The sequence below is a fragment of the Pan paniscus genome, chromosome 5 (genome assembly GCF_029289425.2).
Source record: "Pan paniscus chromosome 5, NHGRI_mPanPan1-v2.0_pri, whole genome shotgun sequence".
NCBI lineage: Eukaryota > Metazoa > Chordata > Mammalia > Primates > Hominidae > Pan > Pan paniscus.
Window position 1 is genome coordinate 128,442,783 of NC_073254.2, and position 24,656 is coordinate 128,467,438.

At 37.7% G+C, this 24,656-nt stretch overlaps 1 protein-coding gene across 2 annotated transcripts in view; it reads left to right on the top strand.

Annotated features, from left to right (window-relative positions):
- Window positions 1-24,656, top strand: part of AFG1L (AFG1 like ATPase) — a 237,570-nt gene that overhangs the window by 139,873 nt on the left and 73,041 nt on the right. For both annotated transcript variants that reach the window (XM_024929329.4, XM_024929330.4), the window contains exon 8: window positions 10,641-10,723. In XM_024929329.4, the coding sequence (XP_024785097.1) occupies window positions 10,641-10,723 (83 nt within the window). The remainder of the gene's footprint in view (window positions 1-10,640; window positions 10,724-24,656) is intronic.

The window sequence follows — 24,656 nt, forward strand, 5'->3', positions numbered from 1 at the left end:
ACAGGAGCAGAGGGCAACAGATGTAGGATTTTGTGAGGCAAGCTGTCAGTACTGTGAACACCTCCCAACAAGCCCATGTGAATCTTCCATTGCCTTTTGTGTATCCAAGCAAGAGCCATAGTTGCCTGAGCATATCATGGGCTGTGATGAAACACCAGAGCCAAAATGCCTGCGTTTGAATCCTGGTTCTGTCACTTTTGGGCTGTTTGACAATGGACAAGTTACTTAGCCTCTCTGTGCTTTAGTTTCTTTATCCATTTGTAAAATAGAATAATAATAATTTCTACCTCATAGAGTGGTTGAAAGAATTAAATGAATACATTTAAGGATCTTAGAATAGTCCCTGGCACATGGTAAGCCCTTATACCAGTGTTTGCTATTACCATGGCGTCTTAGTCCAGGCTGAGAAATCTAAGATGAGGGCACCAGCAGATTTGGTATCGGGTGAGGGCTCCCTTTCTGATTCCAAGATGTTACCTTTTAGCTGTGTCCTCACATCATGGAAGGAAGGGACAAACAAGTTCCCTCAGCCTTTTTTATAAAGGCAGTAATCCCATTCATGAGGGATCTGCCCTCAGGACTTAATCACCTCCCAAAGGCCCTACCTCCTAATATCACACTGGAGATTAGGTTTCAACATATGAATTCTGGGGGGACACAAATATTTAGACCATAGCAGATGATAATGATGGACTCATTTATTTACACCTCAAATTCCCTTACCAAGTTTATGCCAGGTCTTATTATGGGACCTATTAAAATGTGAGAGGAATTATCATGTGTATTTTGTGGAAGAGAGTAATTGTCCGAGATTACTTTGGCACCTCTGAGAGAGAGCGGGGAAATCATCATCCTTGTTAGACTCTCTTCTGCTTTGAAGGGTCTGTGAGTATATGGTGTTGTGTAGGATTAAGAGGCAGTCCCACTGTCTTGGAGTTTCCAAGACTGACATCCTTGGTTTAGATGATCAAGTGAAAGCCATAGGAACAGTGGACTATGAGATGAGCAGACATTTTAGATAAACATAGAAAATGTCCTACGTAATGGAAATTTACTATAATATAACCCATTATAGTATAGAATTTAGTATGGGGTACATTTATCTCATACATGGTCTTGGACTAAATACGTAAAGGAAATAATATAAAATCATATTGTATGGCCCCCAGAAGAGTAATTAGTATATTTACACTGTGCAGAGGTAATTAATTTGAGATGGGAGGGAGAGGTGGAGGAGCAAAAATGAATTATGTAAGTTGTGTAAGACTAAAGAAAAATGATCCTGTGGCTACTGTTGAATAACTCAGTGTGACATAGTGGGAGGACCATGGATTTGGTGGAGGCAAGATTGTCCTGGTCAAATCACAGCTCAGCCACCTACAAACTATGTGGCCTCTTTTTGGATGCACTGTGAATTGTGAATTTACTGTGATGTTTTCTTCCGGCTGTGGCTGCAGAAAGAGTCAGTTTGTGACTCACCTCACAAGCAAGTGTATGGAGGTGTGCTTTTAGCTTCTGTCCTGACTTGCTTGCTTGCCTTTTTGAATCTTGCAATTATTCTTTCTTTTTTTGCTCTTTTAGAAAATGCCTTTCTGTATGCTTATTACTGGAGCAAGGTAGCATATTGGTGATTGTATTGGTTTATTAGGACTGCTAAAACAAAATTCAACAGACTGGATGACTTAAACCATGGAAATTCATTTTCTCACGGTTCTGGTGGCTAGAAGGACAAAGACGTTGGCAGGTTTGGTCTCTCCTGAGGCCTCTCTCCGTGACTTGCAGGTGGCCACCTTCTCACTGTGTTTTCACATGGCCTTTCTGTGGGGTACACACATAACTGTATCCACATGTCCACATTTCCTCTTCTCATAAGGATACCAGTCAGACTTCATTTTAACTGAATTAAAGGCTCTGTCTCCAAATACAGTCACATTCTGAGGTACTGAGAGAGTTTCAACATGAATTTTGGGGAGATGCAATTAAGCCCATAATATTACTTTTTTTTTTAAAGTTACCTCTCTGATCCTATGTTTCCTCAACTGTAAAATGGGGATTTAAAAAAAATATTGCCTTGCCCTGTAGATGGATATTATGAGGAAGATAAGAGATAAAGCCAAGTCAGTTGCCTAGCCCATCTAAAGCACATGATAAGCACTTCATGATGCTTAAATATCCCCCTTCCCGCTTTTTGGAAGGAGAAAGAAATTCTGAAACTGCTTGATAAAAAGAAGGGATACAGGCCTTACCTAATAAGTTAGTCAGGTATGGGTATTTGAAGTGTGAGACAAGTAGGGTAGCTAGGGAAAGAGGAGTGGGGAGATATGGAAAAAAATGTTTTTGATTTACTTTGGTATATGAGGTGATCAAGAAAGCAAAGGAGGCTGATATAGCTTGAGGTAGACTCAGGCCGTGTGGTCTGCTCTAAAGTGAGGTAAGCCCAAGGAAGAACTCAGCCCTGAAGAGCCCTGAAGTGAGAGAACTTCACGATAATGTTAAAAATTTAGAGTTTAAAGGGATCGTAATCAATTCCTTTATTCTGTAGAGGAGAAAACTGACATCTGGAGAGGTTACATAACAGGCTAAAACCACACAGCGTGACAATTGGCAGAGGACTTCTCAATTTATCAACTTGAAAAATTACGTCTATGATTGAGAGAAGAAAATGATAACTTGAACAAATATCTGATTACTACCAGACTGTCAGAGCAAAAGCTATATCTTATTCATCATTATATCTCTAGTAGCCAGGGAAGTGCCCAACCTGTAGTATTCAATTATGTTTGTTAGGTTGATCCAAAATAAATATTAAATTTGGAGGGGACTTGTTAAACCATAAGTGCACATTTTTGTGATATAAAACAGTGTGGCACATTTTATTAAATGTATGAAACATCTTTAGTATCATCCTGATCTTCCATGTAGATGGAAGAATCTCACAGACGTAAAAGAACCCTATCACAAAAGAATACATACTGTATGATTTCACTTATAAAAAGCTCCAGAAACAGGCAAAATTCTATGGTGCTAGACTTAGAATAGTAGTTACCTCTGGGGAGTAGAAGGTGATATTAGGGGGGCTTCAGAGATTCTGGTGATATTCTATTTCATGACTGAGCCGGACACTTATAATTTGTATACTTTCCTGTATTAAGTTATACTTAAATTATAAAAACCTTAAAATGTGGAGCAGCTTATGTATTGAATTTTCTTATATATCATTGTTTAAGCTTAGAAGTAGTAGTACATGATTACTTTAAATATGACTCAAACAGCTGTCTTAGAATGGATAGCTGCCTCAAAATACAGTAAAAGGCAGTCTCCACTCAGTCTCCCACCCTTAAATTGTATTCTTAGCAAAAAAAGTTAGTACAGTATGCAATTAAGCTTTTCTGTATTTAAGTGTTTATTTTCTTTCATAGAACTTTTAAGATATCAAAAAAATTAAGCATAGAACTATATATAATCTGATAGATTTCTACCTCTGTAATCTCCATATGTATAGGAAAAACTTATATAAGCTATAAACAAATTTTTTCTGAGAAAGGGATATTCATTTCTACTGTTATGCTTTTAATATTGTTTGAATGTTTTATAATAAGCATGGATCACTTTTTCAGTTCAAAAAAGATACATTTTTATTTTATTTTTTGAGATGGAGTCTCATTCTGTTGCCCAGGCTGGAGCAGTCTCAGTTCATTGCAACCTCCACCTCCCAGGTTCAAGCAATTCTCCTGCCTCAGCCTCCTGAGTAGCTGGGATTACAGGTGTATGCCACCACACCCAGCTACTTTTTGTATTTTTAGTACAGATGGGGTTTCAACATGTTGGGCAGGCTGGTCTCAAACTCCTGACCTCAGGTGATCTGCCTGTCTCAGCCTCCCAAAGTGCTGGGATTACAGGCGTGAGCCACGGCACCTGGCCTAAAAAGGATACGTTTCTTAAAGAATGAAGTAAAATGATATATCTTAGTTATTTAAAATTTTATTTCCTGGAATAAGAAAAAGTCTCGACTGGGCGCGGTGGCTCACACCTGTAATCCCAGCAATTTGGGAGGCTGAGGCAGGTGTTCAAGACCAGCCTGGCCAACATGGTGAAACCCCGTCTCTACTAAAAAATACAAAAATTAGCCGGGCATGGTGGCGGGCACCTGCAATCCCAGCTACTTGGGAGGCTGAGGCAGGGAGAATTGCTTGAACGCAGGAAGCAGAGGTTGCAGTGAGCTGAGATCATGCCACTGCACTCCAGCCTGCACAACAGAGTGAGACTCCATCTCAAAAAAAAAAAAAAAAAGAAAAAGAAAAAAGGAAAAGTCTCAACCATTTTTTCTTTTTATTGTTTACTCATTAAAAATTTATAAAATAAATTAGTTGACTGTTATCAAGAAAAACACTAATAATTTTGATTCTTTAAATGCCTATTTAATATAGTCACTTAGATAAGGGATAGAAGTTCGATTTATGTATTTGGGATTTTTTCCTCATGTTCCAAATTTCTATGATAAGTGAAATTGCTTTTATAATAAAAAATGCTAAGATGGGCAAATCTGTGTTTATTATTTCAGTCTTTGCTTAAGAGGTTAGTATGTTATAGTTTTAAAAGATTTTCTCCACAATGTCTTTATTCTTTGTTCCAACTGGGATGGAGTAGAAGCTATATAAAGTTATTTTGTGAGATGGCTGTTTTTCTAATGGTATTATTCAGGATTGCTAAAAATACACACAATAGATTTTGGGGACAATATAAACTGCTTTAATACAGTTCCTTTAGTCATACATTTTTCTTTCCAAACTCAAAGGCCTTTGACACATGAGTATGCTCAGAAGGGTGTGCTAACCTCCCTCCTTTTCCTCTCCAAATTTTCTAATTGCATTTTTTTTAGATTGTGTAATTGTATTTGTCCTTTGTATATATAAATATGCAAACTATTTTAAAATAAATTTTGTTTGCTGGCTGATTAGTGTTGTATATTAGAATCGGATGGTGATAAGAGGTCACAGGCCTTGTAAATATCACTGGAAATTAGGAAATTTCTTAGAGATCATGCTCTTTTGACTAGATTCACTGTCAACTTGCAGCTTAGCTTCCCCCCACCTCCACCCTTCTGCAAAGAGCTTTGAAGAATCTAGTGTAAGTGAATGAAATCTGAAAATCTGAGGTTTATTTAAAATATATATATATATATATATATATCTAAACTGAGTGTTAGTATTTTTCAGACAATTAAGTGCTAACATCTAAGCGCTTTGGTAATAGTTCTTTTGCTGCTGATTAGGTATTCCTCAGTGGTGATTAGTGAATGTACAAATGCAATCATTTGGTAGGTCTTAATCACTCATATGATCGAGAAGTTAGTTACCCAGAAAGAGAAATTGAAGCTGTATAACTTTCATTAGCCTTATTTTTTAATAGCAAAAAATAAGAAAACTTTTTGACTAAATTAGGAATACTGAGTCATATAAGATAAATTGTAGTTTAAAAGAAATAGAGAACCTGGCAAATATATTTATATGACTGTATTGTGACACTGTATTTGATGTCTGTAGTAAAGATAGCTTATGAAAAATTGACCATTGCTTACCATAGTAGGGCAGGTTTTTCTCAGGGAGATTGAGTAAGACATGTTCCCTACATAAGGACATTTTTCCTTCTTCTTTTTTTTTTTTACTGGGTGACTGAGCTCTCGCAATTATAGCAGGAACAAGGGAAAGAAAGTATTTTTTCACATTTATGACATCAAGAAAAACACAGAACATCTTGAGGCAAGGGGAGAAATATATATTCATATATCTCTTTTCTTCTCAAGAAGTAATGTAGTATATATATAAAACACAGGACATCTTGAGGCAGAGAGAGAGTAGAATGCATGTATTTGGGCAATGCTGTATTTTCCTCTGGTGGGATTGGTTATAGGGCCCAGGTCCTAAAGGAGAGGCCTGGGGAGTTGGGTTTGGACAACTTGGAGTGATGAGCTAGAGATATCTGTATAGAGACTCCAACAGGTTGCTCATGCCAGCATTGCAGGGAGCCATGCTGTTTTTCAGGGCTGTTCTTCAAATGTTAGTTCAAAAGCCTAGGTTTGTAGGCCTCCCTAGAGGACCAGCTTCTTGGGTGTTATTTTATGCTAATCAAATTCAGAATTGCTGATATATAATCAAAATGCTATACCTATACTAGCCACAACCCAGTCTTTGGGTCTTCACTCAGGGTAACCAAGCATCCCAGATTGTCTAGGATTGTCCTAGTGTTAGCACTGAAAGTTCTATATCCAGAAACCTCCCTTAGTCTTGGGGAAACCCCTCATTTCCAGGGGATTGTTGGTCACCTATTTTACTCTCCTGAGCCCCTTAGCACCTGCAGCATGGGAGGAGGGGAAATGCAATCTATGCCCTGGATGCAGATGATAAACAGCTCTCAGCCCTTGCGTAACAGTACAACCCAGGATGCACTTTCAGGGAGGAAGAACATTGCTACTTCTCAAGTGTGCCCAGATATTGCTGTTCTGATTTTCTCTTGCTGCATAACAAATTACTGTAAAATGACTGTAAAAGAGGTTTAAAAAACATTACTTTATTCTCTCCTGGTTTCTGTAGGTCAGGGATTTGGTAAAGGCTCAACTGGCAATTCTGGCTCCCTCAGTAAGAGTGGCTACAGCTAGAACAGCTGGGGACTGTCAACACCTCTGTCTTCATGTCATCTCAGTGCCTCTCCAGGGCCTCCTCTCTCTGTATGGGATAGTTTAAGCTTTCTCACAGCATAGTAGCCTCCAGGCAATTAAATGCTCAATTGGCACTTCAGAGTTCCAGAGCAAGCATTCCAACCAATAAGAAGCTGCCTCAAGTGTCACCTAGGATATTATTGCATAGACCATTTCCATCATAGTAACAACATTCAAGGAGTGGGACATAGACTTCACTTCTTGATAACTGGAATATCAACATCACATTGTAAGAAGAACATGTTGGGATGGAGAGATTATTTTACAATCTACAAGTCTTAAAACCCACCACAATTACGTTGGTTCCGAAGGTTTGAAAAATGCAGTTTTTGACTGGGCGTGGTAGCTCATGCCTGTAATCCCAGCACTTTGGGAGGCTGAGGGGAGCAGATCACTTGAGGCCAGGAGTTCGAGACCAGCTTGGCCAACAGGGAGAAACCCTGTCTCCACTAAAAATACAAAAATTACCGGGGCATGGTGACACATGCCTGTAGTCCCACCTACTTGGGAGGCTGAGGCATGAAAATTGTTTGAACCTAAGAGGAGAAGGTTGCAGTGAGCCAAGATCATGCCACTGCACTCCACCCTGGGCAACAGAGTAAGACTCTGTCGAAAAAAAAAAAAAATTGCATTTTTTCATTAAAAAAAATAGTGATGTTGTTAAAATATATTTTTCCCATGAATTGCCATTAAGACAATTTTCATTTTGAATGCAAACAAAATGTCAGCCTATAGTTGTTTCTTGACTTGTCCTGAAATCCCTTAGTCACCATTCTTCTACTGAAGTGAATATCTCCCTATCTATCTATCTATCTATCTATCTATCCATATCTGCACAGGCATACCTTAGAGATATCGAGGGTTTGGTTCTAGGCTACTGCAATACAACAGTATTGCAATAAAATGAGTTGCAGGAAGCTTTTGGTTTCCCAGTGCATATAAAGGTTATATTTATACTATACTATAGTCTATTAAGTGTGCAATGGTATTATGTCTAAAGAAAACCGTAATTAAAAAAATACTTTATTGCTAAAAATGCCAATAATCATCTGAACTTTCAGTGAGTGGTCATCTTTTTGCTGGTCTTGCCTCGATGTTGATGGCTGCTGACTAATCAGGATGGTGACTGCTAAAGGTTGGAGTGGCTGTGGCAGTTTCTTAAGATAATGTTGAAGGTTGCTATATAGATTGACTCTTCCTTTCACGAAAGGTATTTATGGCAGATATAGCCTTACAAAATGTATTTCTTAAATAGTAATACTTATAAGTTGAAATTACTTCTTGATTCATGCATGGGCTGCAGAATGGATGTTATGTTAGCAGGCAGGGAAACAACATTTATCTCCTTGTGCACTTCCATCAGAGCTCTTTGATGACCAAGTGGATTGTCATGAGCAGTAATCTTTTGAAAACAATCTTTCTTCTAAGCAGTAGCTCTGAACAGTAGGCTTAAAATATTTAGTAAACCATACTGTAAACAGATGTGCTGCCATCCAAGGGCTTTGTTATTTCATTTATAAAGCACAGGCAGAGTAGATGTAGCAAAATTCTTAAGGGCCTTGGGATTTTCAGATTGGTAAATGAACATTTGCTTCAACATCAAGTCATCAGTTGCATTAGCCTCTAACAAGAGAGTCAGCCTGTCCTTTGAAGCTTTGAAGCCATGCATTGACTTCTCCTTTCTAGCTATGGAAGTCCTAGTTGGCATCTTCTTCCAGCAGAAGGCTGTTTCATCTCCAGTGAAAATCTGTTGTTTAGTGTAGTCACCTTCATCAATGATCTTAACTAAGTCTTCTGGATAACTTGTTGCACCTTCTGCATCAGCACTTGCTGCTTTACCTTGCATTTTTATGTTATAGAGATGGCTTATTTATTGAAACCTCATGAACCAACCTCTGCTAGCTTCCATCTTTTCTTCTGCAGCTTCCTCACCTCTCTCAACCTTCATAGAATTGAAGGGAGTTAGGGCCTTTCTCTGGATTAGGCTTTGGCTTAAGAGAATGTTGTGGCTGTTTTGATCTTCTATCCAGATCACTCAAACTTTTCTCCATATCAATAATAAGGCTGTTTTGCTTTCTTGTGGTTCATGTGTTCACTGGAGTAGCACTTTTCATTTCCTTCAAGAACTTTTCCTTTTCAATCACAACTTAGCTAACTTTTTGGTGCAAGAGGCCTAGGTTTTTGTCTGTTGTGGCTTTTGTCATACCTTCCTCACTAAGCTTAATCATTTCTAGCTTTTGGTTGAGAGTGAGAGATGTGTGACTCTTCCTTTCACCTGAACACTTAGAGGTCATTGTAGGGCTATTAATCGACATAATTTCAATATTCTTGTGTCTCAGAGCATAGGGACACCTAAGGTGAGAGAGAGAGAGAGAGAGAGAGAGAGAGAGAGAGAGAGAGAAACAGCCAGTTGGTATAGCAGTCAGAATGCAAACAGCATGTATAAATTAAGTTCACCCTCTTCTATGGGTGCAGTTTGTGGTACCCTAAAACAATTACAGTAATAGCATCAAAGATCACTGATCACATAATATGTGATCACCGATCATATAATTAATGACATATAATTTTTAAAAGTTTGAAATATTACAAGAATTACCAAAATGTGATACAGAGACACAAAGTGAGCACATGCTGTTGGAAAATTGAGGTCAATAGACTTGCTTCATGCAGGGTTGCCACAAACTTTCACTTTGTAAAAATTGCAATATTTGAGAAGCACAATAAAGGGAAACACAATAAAATGAAGTATGCCTCTTATCTATGTAGACACACACACACACACACACACACACACACACACACACCCCTACATATATTCCTCTCATGGCCCCCAAAATCCAACTGACCAAGAAGATAGGTGTTGCAAAAGTACATTTGCTCTCAAAGTAAGAATTTGGGATGTGTGTGGTGTATGTGCTTGTGTGCACATATGCACCCTGGGGAAATGGAAAGAAAGGAGCACTTGGGAGAAGAGAAGGGCATTAGTGGCACAGGGTGACTCGGGTTGAAAGGAGGCATCCACAGCAGGAAAGCGCACTGAAATGTTGGTGGCCAGAGAGGAAACTAAAAGGGAGACATGGGCAGTGGCAGCCATTTAGAAGCGAAGGATGGGCATACCTACAACATCATTCTAGTTTGGTCATTTGGTTTAAAATGTGGACACTAATGTTCTGGCCCAACTCTCTCTCTCTCTCTTTTTTTTTTTTTTTTTGTGTGTGTGTGTGTGTGTGTGAGACAAGGTCTTGCTCTGTTGCCCAGGCTGAAGTGCAGTGGCACGATCATAGCTCATTGCAACCTCCACCTCCCAGGCTCAAGCAATGCTCGCACCTTAGCCGGCCAAATAGCTGAGACTACAGGCGTGTGCCACCACGCCCAGCTAATTTTTGTATTTTTTGTAGAGATGGGTTTTGCTATGTTGCCCAGGCTGGTCTCAAACTCCTGGACAAACACAATCTGCCTGTCTCAGCCTCCCAAAGTGCTGGAATTACAGGCGTGAGCCACCATTGTCCACTCCCAGCTCTCTTATGCTGCCTCTGCCCTCCTGTGGTGCTTAAGACCCATGAGTTATTCTTTCTGGTAGCCTCTAGTTTCTCACTCCAGGGTATTAGAAATTGGGCTATTTTAAAAAAAACCCAGATGAAGTTATTTGGGGAATTTGCTGACAGCACTTTTTGGGCAATGTTTCAGAAAACATGATGCAAATTTTAATTTTTTTAAACTGATATTTCAGTGGCTTGATATATTTAATATTGCAACTTTAGTTTTATGAATCTTGCATGAGTTCTGTTGTTTTCTTGTCATCTCATTATATTAGTTTTTGAGCAAACATTTGAAAAATTTTAAAAATGTATAGTATAAGGGAAGGATTGTAATTCTGAGCCACTACTTGTTTAAAAAGGCACTTCATTTGTTTGGATTGTAGGAATATTGTAATACAGTCCAGCTAGATTCTGGGATAGATTACCGGAAAAGGGAACTTCCTGCTGCAGGAAAACTCTACTACCTGTAAGTGTTTTTAATTTTTAAAGTTTAATGTCTAATCGTTAATCAGAAAAAGAACATAAAAATAAGCAGTTTAATTATTGGAACGTGAAAGGCTGGTTCTGAAGCCCATGATTTTTAAATTGCAAATGTTCTCATGTTAACTTCTTCAACCCGTGTCTTTACCATCCATATTTGCATCATTTATAATGTGTGATTGGACAAAACCCTAATTAGTTTTTTGGGGTGGAATGATGACAGATGGTTAGAATGTAATGAGTATCCTTTTATAAGAGACTCTATTATTACGAGAATATCTTTAATGTGTGAAGTAATTAATTATTTGTGGATATCATCTGACAAGTGTGCCATTTCCGTTCCCCCCAAAATTGTTGTTTTATTTGTCAATCTGTTTGTATTTATCATTGTTGATTGACTTCCATATATAACTGATATACAATATATATACACAAATACAACTGGATATATTTTTGTCTTTTAAAAGCTAAGATGCTCCTGAGTAGGAGCGATTTATAATAATAGGTGTATTCAGCACGTGCAGTTAATACTGAAAAACAAATATAGTTTGTTTTAAAATGTCCTTTGTGAGAACGTGAAAAGGAAAAAGTGCTTTAAAAAAGCAAACTTGTTTAGTATATGCCAACAGTGTTGGGCACATAGCAAATTCTCAGTAAATAGATCTGTCTAAGGACTAATTGTAATTTAACTAAAAGGCATGTTTCTGGTAATTTAAATTTTGATGACAACGTGCATTTGAGAGGTTGAGAAAAGTTCTTGTCTCTGCCACCTTGTAAGCAGAAGTACTTTACTGTTTTTGAAGCAGAAATTAGCTAGAAAAATCACATAATTAAAGTTGCATACTTTACAGTGTACCAAGGGGACTATTTTAGTTTATTATTCAGATCCTGATGATTATTATAGGAGATTCTTCATTTGTCCTCAAGTACTTTGTCTTTAAAGTACTTTTTAATTTTAAAAAATTCATAGAGCACATTTTTCTGCTTTAACTTGGACTTTTTCTTCCCAGTTTCTTTTATGTTTGTGTTTACTGGATATTTTATTTTTCTAATATTCACAGCCTTTCCCTGATTTTTTGCTACCTGTGTCTTGATATTCCAGATGTATGGTACCAATGCATTAATTAATTATTATTCTCTTTATTCTTTTTTTAAAGGAGGTAATTCTTGTTCTCTGTTTTTTTTTCAAAAAGTGTATCCTCATGTGGAAGAATAAAAATATTTTCCTGATGGGGAGTTCCTTAAATAAAGATGGTAGTCTGAGTCTAAATTATAAAATTTGTTTCATAGTGCCAAAGAGGTCTTGGAAGTTACTGGAGGTGAAAAGGCTACTTTTGCTTGGAGCATAGCCATTTTTTGTCTCTGACTTACCCTGTGTTACCCCTTCCTTTTCCTGATAAAAGTAATAGCATTCTAACCCAGTGAAGTTCAGTTTTGATCTTTAAAAATATGCTAGAGGAAAACCAACACTAACAATGTCCAGAGTCCAGGAAACCAGACCTACAAAGGACACCAGGAAACTCTGGACCAGCTTTCCTGAGAAGTATATAAATTCAAAGGCCAGGCACAATGGCTCATGCCTATAATCCAGGCACTTTGGGAGGCCGAGGTTGGAGGATCACTTGAGCCCAGGAGTTTGAAACCAGCTGGGCAGCATAGGGAGACCCTGTCTCTACAAAAAATTTTAAAAATAGTGGGTGTGGTGGCACCTGCCTGTAGTCCCAGCTACTTGGGAGGCTGAGATGGGAGGATCGCTTGAGCCTGGGAGGTGGAGGCTGCAGTAAGCTGTGATCATACCACTGTACTTCAGCCTGAGTGACAGAGCAAGACCGTGTTTCAGAAAAAAAAAGTATATATATATATATTTAAGTGTATATATATACACTTACATATATACACTTATATATATACACACATATATATACACAGACATATAGATATATATAGATAGATAGATGTCTATCTATTATCTATCTATCTATTCATTTAATCCTCAAGGAAGATAAATTTGTTCCTGAATTTAACATCCAAAGGGCTTGACCATAGTCAAGAATAGAAAGCCTGGGGGCACCCCTCAGTCAGAGGAGAAGGCAGATATGTAAGTATCCCTGAAGAGAATTAGCAATTAAAATCATCTCAGAAGTGGGAAAATAATATGAGTTACTAAGACAGGATGCTAGAGATGTGTATTATATTGTTTCACATGAGGACTTGGGTAGAACTTCTTTCATGAAGATTTTCTGAGGTTATGTTAACATTTGATTTAATTAGGTTTCTTTTTATCTTGTTCTTGTAGAAAAACTTTTTTTTTATTATTATACTTTAACTTTTAGGGTACATGTGCACAACCTGCAGGTTTGTTACATATATATACATGTGCCATGTTGGTGTGCTGCACCCATTAACTCCTCATTTAACATTAGGTATATCTCCTAATGCTATCCCTTCCCCCTCTCCCCACCCGACAACAGGCCCTGGTGTGTGATGTTCCCCTTCCTGTGTCCATGTGTTCTCATTGTTCAATTCCCACCTATGAGTGAGAATATGCGGTGTTTGGTTTTTTGTCCTTGCCATAGTTTGCTGAGAATGATGGTTTCCAGCTTCATCCATGTCCCTACAAAGGACATGAACTCATCCTTTTTTATGGCTGCATAGTATTCCATGGTGTACATGTGCCACATTTTCTTAATCCAGTCTATCATTGTTGGACATTTGGGTTGGTTCCAAGTCTTTACTATTGTGAATAGTGCCACAATAAACATACGTGTGCATGTGTCTTTATAGCAGCATGATTTATAATCCTTTGGGTATACACCCAGTAATGGGATGGCTTGATCAAATGGTATTTCTAGTTCTAGATCCCTGAGGAATCGCCACACTGACTTCCACAATGGTTGAACTCATTTACATTCCCACCAACAGTGTAAAAGCATTCCTATTTCTCCACATCCTCTCCAGCACCTGTTGTTTCCTGACTTCTTAATGATCGCCATTCTAACTGGTGTGAGATGGTATCTCATTGTGGTTTTGATTTGCATTTCTCTGATGGCCAGTGATGATGAGCATTTTTTCATGTGTCTGTTGGCTGCATAAATGTCTTCTTTTGAGAAGTGTCTGTTCATATCCTTTGCCCACTTGTTGATGGGGTTGTTTTTTTTCTTGTAAATTTGTTTGAGTTCATTGTAGATTCTGGGTATTAGCCCTTTGTCAGATGAGTAGATTGCAAAAATTTTCTCCCATTCTATAGGTTGTCTATTCACTCTGATGGTAGTTTCTTTTGCTGTGCAGAAGCGCTTTAGTTTCATTAGATCCCATTTGTCAATTTTGGCTTTTGTTGCCATTGCTTTTGGTATTTTAGACATGAAGTCCTTGCCCATGCCTATGTCCTGAATGGTATTGCCTAGGTTTTCTTCTAGGGTTTTTATGGTTTTAGGTCTAACATTTAAGTCTTTAATCCATCTTGAATTAATTGTTGTATAAGGTGTAAGGAAGGGATCCAGTTTCAGCTTTCTACATATGGCTAGCCAGTTTTCCCAGAACCTTTTATTAAATAGGGAATCCTTTCCCCATTTCTTAAGATCAGATAGTCGTAGATATGCGGCATTATTTCTGAGGGCTCTGTTCTGTTCCACTGGTATTAAAAAAAAAAAAAAAAAGAAAAACTTATTAACTTTACCCTTTAAAAGTAACAGACTTTAATGTGCTATGCTAAATATTGCCCTATTAAAGCGTGTGTTTCTCTTTATTACCATCTGGCCAGACATCTGGAATCGATTCCTGAAGATGCAAGTCCAGACTACCCCCTTGTCAGTTTCACTGGAGCCCCAACTGCCAGAAAACAAACAAGCAAACAAACAAAAACATAAAAAACAAAATTTTAGCTTCCTTCTAGGGGAACACCAAGCGCTATCTCAGAATTTCATACAAGTAGAATCCCACATAAGATCTTTAATGAAACAGAAATATTAATCTTCATCAACTCAGTCAGTATTTTATTAGTCTGATTTCCCAACACCAATTAAGAATATCCAAAATACAATCCAAATAATATCAAGAACTACCACAGATTTCTAAAACTACCCAAAAAGTTGACATGGAGCAATTTCTGTAGTTCGTAATATTGCCTGAGTCCCACAAGAACTAATTCACATAAGACATTGCATGTTTGTATGTAATATATATCACATTAAATTTAGGAATCCTAGAGTACCTTCGTAAGTAAGTTTCAGACGTTTTTGGCCCTGTAACAACCTCATATACAGCAAATTCAGAGAATTTAAATTTAGCAAGCTACAAAACAGAGACCTTGATTGCAAATATCCAAACTTTTGCATAGATTAAAACACCCCATGCTTGTCCAGTTTTTTATTCTGTACTAAATGCATGATCACTCCAGAGATGAGCACAGTTTGTTTCTTTTTATTTTATTTTCATTTTTTTTTGTGGGGGACATGGAGTCTTGCTCTGTCACTGGAGGGCTGGAGTGCAGTGGCGTGATCTCGGCTCACTGCAACCTCTGCTTCCCGGGTTCAAGCAATTCTCCTGCCTCAGCTGAGTAGCTGGGATTACAGGCACACGCCACCACACCCGGCTAATTTTTGTATTTTTAGTGGAGACGGGGTTTTGCCAGATTTGCCCGGCTGGTCTTGAACTCCTGACCTTAGGTGATCCATCCGCCTCAGCCTCTGCAAGTGCTGGAATTACAGGCGTTGAGCCACCACGCCCGGCCAGTTTGTTTCTTTTCTAGTTGCTTGGTGAATAGCACTCAACAAGGTCCCCATGCTGAAGTCCAAACAGATCAATCAAGCACTGGGCTTCCATTCACATCTGGATGGAGACTTGGACAGTAATCTATTTTGAATTGTCTGGTACTGATCAAGGGTGACCCCATCTCATGCTTACAGAGAATTTAACTGCTTCAGATTAGCTCTCTGTTTGGGGGCTGGTAATACTAGAGGTTATTATTTTATATATGCATATCTTTTTAAACAGGAAGCACCATTGCTGAAGGATCCATGATATGCTGCCCCAGGCCATTTTGCTGTCCCTATTGTGAAGCGTTACTGGTTTCCTGGGGAGAGGAGTTCACATCACCCTGGACTCACACTTGCTGTCTCTTTTTTGTTCCAAGGCTGAGTCCTATAGGTTCTTTTCTCTACTAAGTCTGTTGAAGGGAGGGTTCTATTCAAACACCGTATCTTTCCATACTCACATACAAACACTCTGCCCTCCACACAGATGCCATAACCTCAAGGGAAGTTTTAAACTGAACCAAAAGGGATGGGGGCAGGCATTGGTCCTGGGATTTTATTTTACCCCACTTACGAGCCTAAACCTAAAATAGGTTTGCCTTTTATTATTTCATAAGTGCTGGCAGAAGACAACAGAGACCTGGGTCAGAGACACAGGATCTTATTAGCCTTGGCACAGATAGCAGTATGAGCATTAGCATGTTGTGTCAGTTCCCTCCTTGCTCCTTAGTCCCATGGAGTGGAGGGGAGGGTGTTTTGCTGAGGGCCTAGATAATTCCTGCAACAGGCAGTGAATTGTGTTACAGGAAAATAGCTCTGAGCTTGTGAAATCTGCCATTTTATAGCCACACATAAGCAAGTCTGCTTTTTGTCTCGAGGGAGACATTGTCTCATCTTTCAAGGTTGCTCACTACACACACAACCTTGAGAAATGGTTAGGGCCTCGCATTCTTGGCATACTCAGCAAGATGTGTTGGAGAGACCCATGGAGGGGCTTGTCTCTCCCAACAGGGGGCATTTACCAGACATTAGACCTTAAAGAACCGGGCTTCCTCCCTTTGTTTCAGTTGGCTTCTGTCCACTGAAGTCATCCACCACTTCAACAAAACTACATCTGAAGCACATTGTTCAGTTGCTTAAAACTTAAATTGTCTCAAGACCATTTCAATATGGGGATTTTGGATCATCCTGAAAATGGTGAAAAATCTAATTTATGGATTTTTAGATACAGCCCAAATATTCACATATTTGTACTTGGCTAATATAATGTATTTACCCATCTTTTGAACAGATTTCAAAAAAAAAGTTTTTTCTTAAATACTTTTACTAGTGGACGTTTTATGTCTCAAGCACTCTTGGTTTTCCACTTGGGAAATATCTATTCCAAATAGAAAATCATTTTGGAGAATATAACTTTGAACACCATTTTTAAAAAGAATAACAATTAGCTGACAAAAAGACACACAGCTTCAAGGTTATAGCTCTGTTTCAGAAGAAAGGTCTGTGAAAACTAAGACTGAAGCTTGTATGTGTTAAAACATACTTCCCCATAATTAAAAACTTCATGTTTCTTGCCTGTGATATTACTTACAAACACTCCTCTGCTCTCAACTGTGAGAATCAGATTAATGAAACTTAAAAACATTTCTTAGCATGATCATCACATCTTCCCATACCTAAACTTTGGCTGAGACCCAGCTTCTGCCTCTAAGGTTGCCACCTTCTGGTTTAGTGGAGTGTCTAGGACAGCTTGGTACCTTCTCTCCACCACCCATCATTACCAGTACAATTCTGCCCCAGACACTGGAATCTGCAGTTTCAGTCTCAGTTTTTCTTACCAGTTAGACAGCTAGCCCAGTCATTTCCCATTTCAATTCCCACTGAAGAACCTCTGAAACATTGACCAGTGCAAGCAACTTGAAAATGCTTAAGTCCAGCCCCCTTCCTTTTAGGCCGTCATTTGTTTCAATACGTTGTGCTAGACTGCCCAGAGTCCTGTAGCAGGCAGTATGCACACCCCATTGAAATATTTATTTCATCCTCTACAACAAAATTTTTATGGTCTTATGCCAAATATGAGCTGGCTCTACTCCTCCTCCAGTTCCTTAAATTCTCTCATGTGTCTTTTAGACTCCATTATATTCCCATCATTTCTACTTCTCACACTAGTTTGCATGGTGTCACAATGGAATAGTGATGGTATCAATGGAAAAATACCACACAGTTTAAGACTATAAAATTTATTTAGCAGTCAAGGTTGCAGAAATGTATCCACATGGAGACACTTGCACAAAACAGAAGATAATAGAGCATATTCCCAGATGAAGCTGTAAGTTTTTTTGGCCTTTGAGGGCCCATTAGGTGACAAAGATAGCACCTGATCAAGATAAGGATCCCATTAGATCACCTTTGTCATTCTTAGGTGAGTGGGTTTATACCCTCCTGGTAAGTCTTGATTGCTGTGGAGACTCTGGCTATATGCCTGCCTGCTTGCCAGGTAGAATTACCAGGTGCAAACCCTAAGCCATGACTGAATGTTTATTGTCAGTGTAAATCAAAGGTCAGTTTCCCATCCTTCAGCAGCACCAGTCACTGGGCCTTCCTGAAGTCTGTTCTTTTTTATTATTATTATTGAGACAGAATCTCACTCTGTTGCCCAGACTGGAATGCAGTTGTGCGATCTCAGCTCACTGCAACCTCCGCCTCCCAGGTTCGAGCAATTCTCGTGCCTCAGCCTACCGAGTAGCTGGGATTACAGGCGCATGCCACCACGCCCAGCTAATTTTTGTATTTTTAGTAGAGCTGGGGTTTCACCATGTTGGCCAGGCTGGTTTCAAGCAGTCCGCCTGCCTCGGCCTCCCAAAGTGCTGGGATTACAGGAGTGAGCCACCGTGCCTGACCCTGAAGTCTGTTCCTCAGAGAACAAGAGATAGAATTTCTGTCTCTGGCAATCAAAGAAACTGTCTACTTTCTTGAGGTTCTGACTGTTGTCTGGCTAATTCCTCAGTCTGGGGAAGGGATGAAGATATTTGGGATATTTCTGATGTTTACAGATTATGTTTTACTTCTTCTTAGCATCATGGCACAGAAGAACATTTAGGTTTTTCTACATAAGAAATAATCAGAAATGAAAATATTTACAGATGAAATAATACAATGTCTAGGATTTGCTTCAAAATAATCCAGTGTAGGAGAATTGAGGGGAGGTATAGAGGAAACAAGATTGACCATGCCATGTATTGAGTGGGTGATTTTACATTGGGGTTTTAATAGAACTATTCTCTTCACATGTGTTTATGTGTAAAATTTTTCATAATCAAAAGATTTTTAAAAAGATAGCCTTCTCTGTTTTTTTCTGATCATGCTTACTGCAGTTTTAAGTCTATTGATCTTCCCAACGAAACTGCTTTTGTTGTGTTGATTTTCTCTATTATTACTTTCTGTTTTCTATATCCTTAATTTCTGAACTTTCATTATTTCCTTTCTTCTGCTTAGTTTGGATTTAATTTGCTCTTCCTTTTCTAGTTTTTTAAGGTAGAAGATTAAGTCCTTGATTTTAAACCTTTCTGCTCTCATATAAGCACTTTCAAACTAAACTTTAGCTGCATCTCACATGTTTTATTATGTCATGTTTTCTCTCGTGATTTATTTTTTGGCCCATGGGTTATTAAAAGTGTGTTATTTACTTTCTGAACGTTTGGTGATTTTTTTATACATCTTTCTGTTAATGATTCCCAGATTTAACTAATTATGGTTACAGAATCTATGTTGTATGATTTGAATCCTTTTGAATTTATTGAGGCTTGCTTTATGGCCCAGAATATGGTGCATCTTGGAACAAGTTTCTCATGCACTTGATTATGTATTCTGCTATTGTTAGTAGTGTGTACTTTAAATGCCATTGGGTCAAGTTGGTTGACAGGGTTGTTCAAGTCTCCTATATTCTTACTGATTTTTTGTCTTCTTTTTCTATTAAGTATTGAGAAAGAGGTGCTGAAATTTCCAAGTATAATTATGGATTTTTCTATTCCCTCTTACAGTTCTGTCTGGTTTTGCTTCATGTATTTTGAAGCTCTGTTATTAGGTATATAAATGTTTAGGATTGATATGTTCTCTTGATGAATTGACCTCTTCATAATTATGAAATGAACCTCATTATTCCTGGTAATATTCCTTCTACTATGCTTAATATTAATGTAGCCACTTCAGCTTTTTTAAAATTAGTGTTTGCATGATATGTCTTTTCTCATCTTTTTTACTTTCAGCCTATCTGTGTCTTTATATTAAAATGGGTTTCTTTTTGGCAACATATATTTGGGTATTTATTTTTTATGCAATCTGACAATCTTTTTCTTTTAATTGGGGATATTTAAACCATTTACACTTGATGTGATTGTTGATATGGCTGGGTTTAAATATACTATCTTGCTACTTGTTTTTTTTGTATTTTTTAGAAAAAAATTATTGAGATACAATTCACTCTTTTAAAGTCTATAACTCAGTGGTTTGTTAGTATATTTAGAGTTGTACTACCATCACCACTATCTAATTTCAGAACACTTTTATCACCCCAGAAAGAAACCCATAACCGTTAGCAGTCATACCTCTCACCCCTCTACCCTCTGCCAATCTACCTTCTCTATGGAATTTGCCTATTTTATACATCTCATATAAATGGAATCACATAAGATGTAATATAATCATGCACCGCATAGTAATATTTTAGCCAATGATGGACCATAGCATAGATATGATGGTGGTCACATAAGATTATAATACTGTATTTTTATTGTATCTTTTCTATGTTTAGATACACAAATACTTGCCATTATATTACAGTTGCTTACAATATTCAGTACAGTAAAATGCTGTATAGGTTTATAGCCTAGGAGCATTAGGCTATACCGTACACCACAAGTGCGTAGCAGGCTATGCCATCTAGGTTTGTGTCAGTATACTCTTATCATGTCTGTATGATGACAAAATCACCTAACAACACTCTTAAAACATATCACCATTGTTAAGTAATGTGCCACTGTATATACGATGTATATTACTTCTCAGTCTTTTGTTTAAGATCAAGCGTGTTATCTGTTGTTACCAGTTTAATACTATAAGATGTGGTCTTTGTGCCTGGCTTCTTTCACTTAGCATAATGTTTTCAAAGTTAATCCATGTTGTTTGCTGTTTGTTTTCTATTGTCCCATCTGTTCTTTTTTCCAGTTTCCCCCTTTTTCTGACTTCATATTAGTTATTTTTTTAAGATTCCCTTTTACCTCTTATTAGCTATACCTCCTTGATTTTTTTCTTTTAACAGTCACTTTAGGGCTTAGCGTAAGCACCTTTAACTTATCATAGCTTGCCTTCAAGTAAGAGTATAACACTTGATGTATAACATAAAAACCTATAGTATACTTCCATTTTTACTATCCTGGGCTTTGTGCTTTTATTGTCTTTTTTGTTATTTTATTATGTAATTGTGTATTTTATTATATAATATTATTATATGCAGTACTTTATTATCTTTTTAGGTTATAAACTCCATAATACATTGTCATTACTTTTGCTTAAACAGTCAATAATCCTTTAAAGAGATTTTTAAAATAAGAAAAAGTCTTTTAATTTACCTACATATTTACTATTTCTTGTATTCTTCATTCTGTTATATAGATTGAAATTTCCCCCGATATAATTTCTCTTTTTCCTAAAGGACACGGTTTAACATTTCTTATAGTAGTGCTCTGCTGGTGATGAATTTTCTCATATTAAAGTTTTTGTTTTGCTTTTATTTTTGAAAGATTTTTGCTGGCTAGAGAATTCTAGGCTGATAGGCTGGCTGGCTTTCCTTTCTTCCTTCCCCCTTTTCTTCCTTCCTTCCTCTCTCTTTCTTCTTTCCTTCACTTTTTCTCTATAGTACTTTGGCGATGTTGCTTTCTTCTCTTCTGGCTTGCATTGTTTCTCATGAAAAGTCTGCTGGCATTCTTTGTCCTTCTCTGCATAAGGATATAAGTCTTATCACTGGCTGCTTCTACAATTTTATTTTTATCTTGGTTTTAAACAGTTTTATTATCATGTGCATTGGTGTGGTTTTCAGCATGTTTCTTTTGCCTGGATTTGGTTGTGCTTCTTGGATGTGTGGGTTTATAGTTTTCAATTAGTTTGGAGAATTTTCTCTCATTTCTTTACAATTTCTCCCCATCCCTTCCCCTCCTCTTCAATTTCTGGGACTCCAGTTACACTTATATTAGACCTCTTTATATTATCCCACAGCTCACTGATGCTCTGTTCACTTTTTTCATTCTTTTTTTCTTCCTGTGTTTGTGTTTCATTTTGGGTAGTTTCTTTTGCAGTATCTAATCTGTTATTAATTATAATCCAGTGTATTTGTCCATGTTAGAGGTGGCGTTTTTCCTTTTTAAAAGCTAAACTTGGGTTTCTTTCCCTTTTCTTTTCTTTTTTAAAAGGCAAAGTCTTGCTATGTTGCCCAGGCTGGTCTTGAACTCCTGGACTCAAGAGATTCTCCCCGCTTAGCCTCTCAGTAGTTGGGACTATAGACACACACCACCATGCTGCGGGGGTTTCTTTTTTATATCTTCTTTGTTTGTTCTTATACTTATGCCTTCCTCTACCTTATTGAGCATATGCAGCATATTTATAATTGCAGTTTTAATGTCTTTGTCTACTAATACTATCATCTATGTCATTTCTGGGTCTGTTTCTATTGATAAGTTTTTGTCCTTTTTATGAGCTGATTTTCCTGCCTTTCATGCTTTTTTTTTTACTGCGTTTCAGATACTGTGAATTTTATATTGTCGGGTACTGGAGTTTTTTGTATTCCTTTAAGTACTTTGAGACTTTGTTCTGGGACACAGTTAAGTTACTTGGAAACAATTTTATCCTCTTGAGGCTAGGCTTTGTAAAGCAGAACCAGAGTGCCTTTATTCTAGGGCTAATTATTCCTGAAGCAATACCCTTCTGAGAATTCCACCTGATACCCTATGCTTTAGTAGGACTTTCCTCTGACTAGAGGGAACATGAACTATTCCTGGCCATGTATGAGCTCCAGGGGTAATGCTTTGTGATTCCAGTGGGTCCTCTCCCACCTGCCTGTTTCAAGTAGTTGCTTATGCATACACAGTTTAGTACTCAACTAAAGACTCAGGGAAGCCCTCTGCAGATCACTGGACTTCTGTCTCTATATCTTTTTTTCCAGTATTATACCTTGCAAATTCTAGCTGTGCTAGCCTCCCCAAATGCTGAATTCTATTTTCTCAACCTCCTAAATGCTGAGCTGTATTTGTGTCCCTATTCATGAAGTCTGGAAACTCACTAGGCAGTAAATTGAGGCTGAACTGATTTGTTTCCCTTTCCCTGGGGATCGCTGTACTGTGCTTTTTGTCATCCAGTGTCTGCAAACCATTGTTTCATATATTTTAGATTGTTTCGGTTGTTTAAGGCAGATAGGTAACTCTGGGCCCTCTTATTCCCATCATGGCCAGAAGTGGAAGTGTCTAGACCATTATTCTGAAAAATTGGTAAATAAAAGGAAAGAATCAAGTATTTTTTCCTGCCTGTTTTAAAATAACTGATCCATAGTATAACAAAATAGTTGATGAGGGGAAGCTTCTCTTTATAAAAGTTTTCTAGGTAGCAATTGAAAAAATGTTGAGAGAATTATAATAGAATTAGAATATCACCATTTTGTAAAACACTCATAATTTAATGGATCTAGTTAATGATCACAAATTCTATAATAATTGCTACAAAATGAAACCTGAATTTTATCCATTTACAGGAAATATAGGGGCAATGGAATATGTTCAGTAACATCACAGGAATACATCCATCAAAATGTAGACTGTAGATTTTTTAAATGACATAAACCAATTGCTTCTTCAACAAATAAATAAGAAAGAGAGAGATGGATAGGGAACCTTTAGTTTAAAGGAGACGTAGAAACATATCAACAAATTACAGTGCATGGGCCTTATGTGGATCCTGAATCACACAAACTATAAGAATGAAAACAAAGACAAAACAAAAAAAAAGCTACAGCGCAATAAAAAATGCAAATACTGCAGGATGTTTCATGACATTGAGGAATTATTGTTAACTTTGTTAGGTGTGATAGGGTATTATACTTATTTTTAAAATTTATTTTTATAGCTTTATCAAGATGCAATTTTAAATGACATAAATCAATTGCTTCTTCAATAAATAAATAAGAAAGAGAGAGAGAGATGGATAGGGAACCTTTAGTTTAAAGGAGACGTAGATAATAAAGATTAGTAGAAATTAATGAAATAGAGAATAGAAAAACATCAGGAACCTATTTGTATCTCTGAATCTAAAACCTGTCTCCTATAGACAGCATGTAGTTGGGTCTTTTTTTATCCAGTGTGACAATCTCTGCTTTTTGATTAAATTGTTTAATTCATTTGCAAATTATGTTATTATAGATGGAATTAAATTTACATTTGCTTTTTACTTTTTGTTTTCTTTATGTTTCTTGTTCATTTCCCCTCATCTGTTCTTCCTTTACTGCTTTCTCTTACATTAAGTGTTTTCTGTTTTTTGATTTTTTGAGACAAGGTCTCACTATGCTGCCAAGGCTAGTCTCAAACTCCTGGGCTCAAGAAGTCCTGGCCAGGCGTGGTGGCTCACGCCTGTAATCCCAGCACTTTGGGAGGCCGAGGCGGGAGGATCATGAGGTCAGGAGATCGAGACCATCCTGGCTAACACGGTGAAACCCTGTCTCTACTAAAAATACAAAAAATTAGCTGGGCATGGTGGCGGGTGCTTGTAGTCCCAGCTACTCAAAAGGATGAGGCAGGAGAATTGCGTGAACCTGGGAGGCGGAGCTTGCAGTGAGCTGAGATGGCGCCACTGCACTCCAGCCTGGGCGACAGAGCGAGACTCCGTCTCAACAACGACAACAACAACAACAACAACAACGACGACAACAACAAAAAGAAGTCCTCCTGTCTCAGCCTCTCATGTAGCTGGGGCTAAATCTGACTTTTTAGTAACATTTTAATTTTTTGAATAATTTTTTCATTGTATTTTTGTTACTTTCTTAGTGAAGAACTATTTATTTCTGTGAGAAATACAAAGTATTCAAACTGAGATGTCTCAGATTCAAATCAAAGCATTGTGTGTTGCCATATG